This window comes from Prionailurus viverrinus, unplaced genomic scaffold (assembly GCF_022837055.1).
Source record: "Prionailurus viverrinus isolate Anna unplaced genomic scaffold, UM_Priviv_1.0 scaffold_35, whole genome shotgun sequence".
Lineage (NCBI taxonomy): Eukaryota > Metazoa > Chordata > Mammalia > Carnivora > Felidae > Prionailurus > Prionailurus viverrinus.
In genome coordinates this window covers 7,864,151-7,872,937 of record NW_025927605.1, presented here as the reverse complement: position 1 = coordinate 7,872,937, position 8,787 = coordinate 7,864,151, and the positions used below count along the sequence as shown (strand labels likewise).

General features: G+C 49.0%; 1 protein-coding gene across 1 annotated transcript in view; it reads left to right on the top strand.

The window, feature by feature from the left end:
• Positions 1-7,070: 7,070 nt before the first annotated feature.
• Positions 7,071-8,787, top strand: part of FAM117A (family with sequence similarity 117 member A) — a 43,761-nt gene continuing 42,044 nt past the window's right edge. The window contains exon 1 of the mRNA XM_047845557.1: positions 7,071-7,289. Within this exon, the coding sequence (XP_047701513.1) occupies positions 7,094-7,289 (196 nt within the window). The 5' untranslated portion in view covers positions 7,071-7,093. The remainder of the gene's footprint in view (positions 7,290-8,787) is intronic.

The window sequence follows — 8,787 nt, the reverse complement described above, 5'->3', positions numbered from 1 at the left end:
GGGGCAGGGAGAGGGATTGGATGTGCAATCAATCAGATGGAGAATGTTTAGGGTTTTGTAGCTTATTTGCCCTGGGGTGATTATATTTTTGAGGCCAACTTGAAGAAGGTACATGGGAAGAGAAGAGGGAAATCTAAAGGGGGCTAAGGGGCGCCTGGCTGGCTCAGTCAGTAGAGCACGTGATGCTTGATCTCAGGGTTGTGAGTTCGAGCCCCAAGTTAGGTATAGCAATTACTTTAAAAAAATAAAAATCTTTAAAAAAAATAGAGCTGAGACTCCACAGTCACCCGGGAGTGTACGTAACCCAAGGCGCCCATGGTCATGTGACACAGCAGCACGCGGCAGAAGTAGAGTTCATGTGAATTCATTTTTTTAAATGTTTATTTATTTTCGAGCGAGTGCAAGTTGGGGAGGGGCAGAGGACAGAGGATCCGAAGCGGCCTCTGCGCTGACAACAGACAGCCTGATGTGGGGCTCAAACTCATGAACTGGGAGACCGTGGCCTGGGCCAAAGCTGGGCGCCCCACTAACTGAGCCATCCAGGTGCCTCTGGATGAATGAATTCATTGCATTTTTTGAGAGGCACGACCTGCATGCCGGTCACAGTGCTGGTGAGGCCATAAGAGTGATGAGTGAGACGCACCTGTTCTCTTTAGGAAACTTCTCTATTTTAGAGAGGAGGACATTTGTAAAAAAATGAAAAATGCCAGCCTGGGTGTTCCATAGGCCAAAGAGCCAAATCTTATGTCTCTCATAGTGACCTTTTAGGGAGATCGTGGGGGTAGCGCTGGTTCCCGAGACATTCCGTTAAAAGATTAGCAGGGTTTGGGGCACCTGGGTGGCTCAGGCAGGTAAGTGGCCAACTTCAGCCCAGGTCATGATCTCACAGCTCATGAGTTCGAGCCCCACGTCACGCTCTGTGCTGACAGCTCAGAGCCCGGAGCCTGCTTGGGGTTCTATGTCTCCCTCTCTCTCTGCCCTTTCCCCCCTCACGCTCTCTCGCTCTCTCTCTCTCAAAAATGAATAAACATTAAAAAAAAATTTTTTTTTAAGGTTTAGCAGAGTTGGCACATATCAGAGATCCCTCACTCTTAAACATATCTAACTCCTTTCTTTGGAGACAGCTTGATTGAGGCATAAATTACATACCATCAAATTCACTTATATATGTATCATCATGTGATTTTTAGCAAATTTATAGACTCATGCAACCGTCACCACATTCCAGTTTTATAAATTTTTTTTCAACATTTATTTATTTTTGGGGGGACAGAGAGAGACAGAGCATGAACGGGGGAGGGGCAGAGAGAGAGGGAGACACAGAATCGGAAACAGGCTCCAGGCTCCGAGCCATCAGCCCAGAGCCCGACGCGGGGCTCGAACTCACGGACCGCGAGATCGTGACCTGAGCTGAAGTCGGACGCTTAACCGACTGCGCCACCCAGGCGCCCTACCACATTCCAGTTTTAGATCATTTTATCACACCAAAAAGTTTTACCATGCTCGTTTTCAGGCAACCCTTGCTCCCTTCCCAGTCAGTCCCAGGCAACCACTGATCTGCTTTCTGTCTCTATAAATTTGCCTTTTCTGGGCATTTCTTATAAATGGAATCGCATACTATGTAGTCTTTTGCATCTGGCTGCTTTCACTTAGCACGATGCGTTTGAGGTCCATGCATGCTGCGGCACATATCACTAGGTCGTTCATTTTTATTGCTGAATAGTATTCTATCTAAATTCCCTCAAAAGCCATTTATGTTTTCCGACAACACTAAACGGGATGCAGGAGCCCTGGTCTCCTACCCTGTGTCTGATTTTCTGAGTGGCCTCTGACCACTTGTTTTGGGCATCCGTTTCTCCATCCGTAGAATGAAAAAAAAAATTTACTCTGTATTTTCCATGGAGTGCCCCTAGGACCAGCATTCCAAAATGTCGATGTCTCTGATCCCACATTTATTTACCCTCTCCCTGTTTGAAGACTTCCACCACATCCTATGTTGTTAAGGATAAGGAATCTTCATTTTTAAAAAGCCTGCCGGGGGCGCCTGGGTGGCGCAGTCGGTGAAGCGTCCGACTTCAGCCAGGTCACGATCTCACGGTCCGGGAGTTCGAGCCCCGCGTCGGGCTCTGGGCTGATGGCTCGGAGCCTGGAGCCTGCTTCTGATTCTGTGTCTCCCTCTCTCTCTGCCCCTCCCCCGTTCATTCTCTGTCTCTCTCTGTCCCAAAAATAAATAAACGTTGAAAAAAAAAATTAAAAAAAAAAAAAAAAGCCTGCCGTTTCGGAGGCAAATCTGATTCCCAGATTGGGGAACGAAGAACGGAGGAGTCAATGTCATCCGGTCCGAAAGAAGGCGAGTGAGCAAGCGAGAGAGGTAAGCCGGAAGACAGGAAGCGGTGGGCCGCAGCAAAGGATGAAATGTGTCAGACACGGTACCGAAGGTCAAAATCCAGGCCATCTAGTTACCTTGGGAGTAAGAGGGAAGGGATAGAGAGAGAGAGAGAGGCCACCAGAGTGGGAGAGGTGTGGAGGGCTGGGACCCCCTCCCTGCTCTTGTTCCCATAACCTCATTCATTCCCTCAACCCTCCTTCCCAACCCCTTTCCAGCCGATCTGCTCCTTCAGTTCTGACCCCATTTCCTCAGGATCTCGTTCCCTGAGGAGCCGGGCCTGACATTTCAGACAGAGGCTGAGGAAAGGAGGTAGGTCGGAAAGAGACACTGTGTATCTGCGTCATCTGATTTTCTGTTTTATTATTTTGGAACCCGAAGGCCAGAGACGGAAGCACTTAGACATTTACCTGGAAATTCAGAGACAGTCCCCCAGATACCAAGGAATACGAAGAGCCGTCTGTTCTCTGAACAACTGCTACTTGAACTGCTTGAACCTGCTTGAACTGCTTGAACGACTTGAACCTGAACTGCTACAGGTTCGGGAGGGTAAAAACGGCAATCTGGAGTTCCCATTCTTGTTGGTAACCGTGGCAAAAACGCTCAGGGTGAGGGTCAAGGTGTCCCGGAATTAGGGCTGGACAGCACCTTCAAAACTGGAACGCTTCTCTTGGCTCTGAGGACGCCAGCCTTCTCCTAATTCAGTAATCAGCAGGACAACACCTCCCTGCTGATCCTCCGATCGGCCAGAATTCCCCACAGCCTTTTGCCCACGGTACTCCCTCAGACTCCTGCAACTTTTAAGACTGCAGGCCCTAGGGGGACTGCTCGGAGAGTGGCTGTACCTCTGACTCACTCCTGTAGGAAAAGTGACTCCAATTCTTTGAGTCCTCGTTTGTTTGTGACAACTGTGGACATCCCCAAAGTAGGTTGGGATCAAGGAACCGAGCGTTTGCTGTTGGAGCCCTCTGAGGCAACTAAGTCTCCTATAGAGGAGAAACGATTTATTGATCTGCTTTGCGTAAGTAATCCTCCACTCTTGCTGTTTTTGAGTGCCTGCCTCTGACCGAAAGGCCCTGAAAGCAGGAGCCACATCGTGTCTCAATCGGAATAGCGTCTAGCCCAGGACCATTTCGGCATACAGGCTTCAAGGCCTGCTGGGTTGTGAGTTCCAGGGTAGGGAGCGTGTCTCTGAATATCACGGTCATTCCTTAGTGCCAAGCTCTGTGTCTGGCACGGAGTCGTTGTCTGAATACATTTGTGATGAGTAAATTAATGAATGACAATCACGTGGACAAGGACGATGGGGGGGGGGACAGTCACAAAGGTTTTGTTTTGTTTTTGCAAGCTGGAAGACGCTTTGTAAGGCATCGGCAAGATATGTGTAGCATCACCCAGCCTCCCCAAAGCCATAGTTTCTCTCAGTGGAGGAAAGAGACAAGAGTTTATCTTCAGATGAGGTCTTTATCCTCACCATCAAGCCCGTGCCAGGAGAAGCTATCTGTGATAGAAAAGGGAATAAGAGACAGCTGCTTGGGTGTGATACCTGAGTAAGGAGTGGACGGGGATCTCCTATGCCTGCCTTCTCACTCCTTCAGCTAGGTCAGCTTGAATGTCGTCTGCCAACAACTTATCAAGAAGCACCATGACTCTCTGGCCTCAGAAGATCCAATTCTCCAGCTACACCATCTCCGCTGGCTCTTCTTCCACTGTCCGGGCCCTCATTTTCTGGTACCTCGGCTTTAGAACAAAAGTTAAACACCACGTCCTTGAGACTGCCCACATTACCCTTCTCTCCAAGGGAAGAATGCATCTTCCAATACTGTGCCATTTTATCTTTAGAACAACTCTTCGAGGTTAATAGAGCAGAGGTGATGCTTGCATAGAGAAAGGAAGCCACCTGCCCAAAGTATTTCAAGCTTCCTCATCCCAGGGCTTTAACCTCTAACACATCCTGTGTGGCTCAACCAATAAAAATCACTCATCATCTCCTAAAACTGTCTGAGAATTTACTTGTTGAGGGGTCCAGAAATGGGATATGTTGTCAGGCGAGAACAGATTTCAAGAGACCAACTGGCCACCCTTTGGTTCTCACCATCCTTTGGCTGTTAGGTCAGCCAGTGGTCTAGAAGTTGAGTTGGTTGGGAAAGTACTTGAATTTGGAGTCAAACGACCTGTGATGTAAGTCCCAGGTCCGCCATTTACCGAGTGAATGATCTTGAACAAGTCATCTAATACCTGTGACTTAGACATTTACCTGGAAACTCAGAGTTAGTCCCCCAGGTACCAAGGAATATCAAGAGCGCTCTATTCTCTGAACAACTGCTACTGAGAATCAGGTTCAGGTTCGTCCCTGTAAAATAGGGACAGAATGTCTGCATTTTTTTTCCCGCTTTACAGGGGTGTGGTGAAAATTAAATGAGATGATGTATGTGAAAGCTATAAAGTAGTAGGAAAATGTTGATTTGAACATCTCACCCAAATTTGCATCTTTGGAGACTCTTTATGTAAAAGATAAGCAGTAATCCATCTGTGTTCATGAGAAAGTTTTACAAGAATAGTTCAACTGCAGAGTCAGGCTGCCTGAGTAACCTTGGGCATGCTATTTCTTTCTGAAACTTCACTGAATCAGAGATGATACCCATCTCACAGGGGTGATAACAAGCATTAAACGAGAGAATGGACACACAGTACTTACCATGTACCTGACATAGAGAAGGAAACTCAGTGAATGTTAGCTGCTACCATTACTGATTTTGTTAATGGAGATGTGGGACAGGGCGGTTCCATAAGATCTGATACAAATCTGAGCTAGAAATCAAAAGGACTCACCTTTTTGGCCCTCAGTTTCCTTACTCGCTCCCTAATAAAAATCTATGGTTTTCTTCTTCCAGATTGTCATGAGAATGTAAAAAAAAAAAAAAAAAAAAAAAAAAAGATAAAAAGAATATGAAGACTTGGAACTAATTGCAATTGAGGAATATTATAGGTTGCAAGACACTTTTTAAAACACTGAGTTAAGTTTATAAAGACTCTGATTTTTTTTTATCAGTTCATCAATTTTTGTTCATTTCTATCTGCCTGTGTTAAAGTTGTCTTCCTCATGGAAAAGGATTACAGCGTTTCCCAGCCAATAAAAAAGATTTCAAATGCCAGATCTTGAAGTACACCCTTCAACTCTGCTAGAGTATACTTTTTGCAAAGAAAACCATGCTTCCGGATGTTCCATTGCCTCAGTTTGTTCTGTGTATGTAAACTGATTTTAGTATTCAACCAACTCTTGAATTTCCACTTTGGGTATTATCTGTTTTCAACGCATAATCACAGAATGACCTCTCCTTGCCTTGCAGGATGCTCCCAGATTACCTCCTTTTCTCTGATTAGCTAGTATGGCTTCAGGGAATACCTTCATTTTAACATTAAAGTGGGCAAAAACAGAAATAGAAAGATAAATCTGTAGCAAGATCAAAAATAGAATTCATAGCTAAATATAAATCTGGAGGGAATTATCCAATTATTTGTGTGGTCCCTTATCGCAGACAATCCAGGGTTCATTGCCTTTTGCTTTTTCCATATATAGAACAAAAAAGTTAATAAATACCAAGTGTAATATTTTTTTCTTTTGACGAGTAATAGTTTTTAATAGTAACTGAAATGCTGTTTCCTTCCCAAATATCCTCATATATATTATAGCATTGATTTTTACAAAAGCATGCATCCTCTTCGGGGACCGTCTCATCTCATTTTGGCTTGTAGGTCAGAGAGCACAGAACTGGGAAGACCAGGATTTGCTAATGGAGTCACTGTGCAAATTTGGGCAAGTTTCTCACTTTGTTCCTTCCACTCTGCTGAGTTAGACTTGGAATGGACGGCTCTGAAGGGAAATTCCCGGCTCCTTTTCAGTCTCAATATAATTTACAGGCTAGCAGCTGCTTTTTTTTGCGGGGGGGGGGGGGGAGGGGGTTGGACCCACACCAGCTAGGGACTTGGAAACGTGGAGAAAGACAAATGTGGGTGTCACATGAGGCACGGTAGCCATTAAGTGCACGAATATAATGCAAATCGCATGCAAATATATGCAAACTTTGTATTAATGTGTAGACTCTTACTCTGGAGCTTGGAAGCAGCACTGCGATCCTATGAGGACTCAAAACTCGTATTTTTAGGTTAAATCAAAAGTAATGCTTTTTGAACTTATCGCTTTCTTGGTGCTTGCCGGGCTCAATTGCTGGAAGTTTGACACTCCTCCCTACCCCCCATAATGATTTCACTAGTATTTGATTCCATCTTACACCCGGCCCCGCCCCCGCTTAGCCTGACGTCACGTGACAGAGTATTTGCATACTACCTGGGACTGGGTGTGACGCTCCCCTTTTCTGCGTCTTCTCATTGGTGGCACTGGAGAACCAGCCCTCTTCCGGACGGACCAATCAGCGGCCCCTCGGGCAGAGGAAAGCGGGAGGGGGTGGGATGAGGGTGGGGTCTAGGGTTGGATCGCTAGGCATATCGACCAATCATCCTCTAGAAAGGGAAGAACAAGCCGCGAATTGGTTGGGAGGAGGGGTCTGGGGATATGCGGGCCAATGAGAGCTCTGGGCTGAGGGGGCCGGTCTCCGCCCCGCAGGGCAGATAAGCAGCCGCAGCGGGGGTTGGGGGGCTGTGTGGGGCTCGCTGTGGGGCCGAGGCAGGCAGGCTGTCGGGCGGGCGATGGCGGGGGCCGCAGCGGGCGGCAGAGGCGGAGGTCCCTGGGGGCCGGGGCGCGGAGGGGCCGGGGGGCTCCGGCGGGGTTGCTCTCCCCCAGCCCCCGTCGGCTCCCCCCGGGCTGGGCTGCAGCCGCTCAGGGCCACGGTCCCCTTCCAGCTGCAGCAGCCGCACCAGCGCCGGGACGGGGGTGGCCGCGCAGGTGAGCCGGGCCTGGAGCGGGTACCGGGGGGAGGAGTCGTTGGGGGAGGGGGGGCGCGTGACGGGGGGGAGGGGTGTGGGGAGAAGCGTGAGGGGGAAGTGGACGGGGGCGAGGGGAGAGAAAGGGGGTCGCGCAAAGTCTGCGAGGGCGGCGAGAGCGAGGAGCGGTGAACGCTGGGGTCCACCGCTGGGACAGAGTGTGCGGGGAGTCGGGGCCGGGAGGTGAGGGGAGGGACATGGCAGACGGAGGCTGGCTTTGGGGGCGTAACCGAAAAGTGGGCAGAGGTGTCGTGTGGGGGTGAGTGGAAGACGCAGGGGTGGCAGCGAGGTGTGAGGAAGGAATGAGTGGCGCGTGAAGGGGGCGCCCTGTGCAGGCTGGCGCTGGAGCGAGGAGCCGGTGGGCGCTGGACGTCTGCACCGGGAGGGGGAAGGGCATGGAGGAGAGCCCCGTGGAGCCATGTGTTACTTCTCCAACTTGAGTTTGGCCCCGGCATCCCGCTCCACAGCTCTGGAGTTCCTTTCCCCAGCCCTTCACGTGCACTTCCCTTTATGCCACCTCCCGGAGCTGGTTTCATCCGAGCCGTTGGAATAAGTTAGTTTAACGGCGTTCACTACCGTACAAACGCTCCGCTCCGATTTCCCTACATTCCTCTTGGTGTGGCCCACAAGTTGTATGCTCCCAGATCATTGACCTGCTTAATATGGCTGTCTCATTCCAAGCATCGTGTGTGTGTGTGTGTGTGTGTGTGTGTGTGTGTGTGTGTGTGTGTAGAGCCTGGGCAGTTTGCCCCCTGCCATTCCCTCCTACCCCCACCAAGGCTGTTTTTGTCCCAGGCATTGCCAGCCAACGTGGCAGTGGGGTGAGGGCTACAGTCAAGTACAGTGTGGCAAATACCCCCATTTTCTGAACAGCACTGAGACGGTGCCTTAAGAGCAGCTTGGTGTGGTGGGTGTGGGGAAGCTAGGGAGGAGCAAGATTAACCTTGCTTTCACACTCAAAGCTGTGATGGATCCCCCACAAAGGCAGGCAGTTAGGAATGGGGAAAGGAACCCACTTACATGAGGAGGTTGGCAATAAGTGGAAAGTGAGGCTTGCACTTGATTCACACCAGATGTGAAAAAGATCACTGCACACTTCCAAAGCCTCAGAGTCTACCGAACGTACAGAAGTCATGGTCTCTGCCGTCTAATGGTTAATGACATTCTCTACACCAGAGTTTCTTGAGCTTTTTGTGATTACTAAGCCTCATTGCCACACTCCCCCCTCCTGAAACCATAGTTGCTTTTCTACAGTGCCTTTCTAGATAGGAACGGGATTAAGAGGGTCTCTGAAGTTGAAAGTCCAAGTCTCTTTGGATGGGCAGCGTGAATGTTAACACTGCATCTTGGAACACAGAAAACTTGGGCAAATCTGGCAGCAAGATGGTGACCAACTAGTAAAAAGTATGCCTAGAATCTGGTAGCGTAGAGCAGGGCAATGCCCAAACTCATGCCTATCT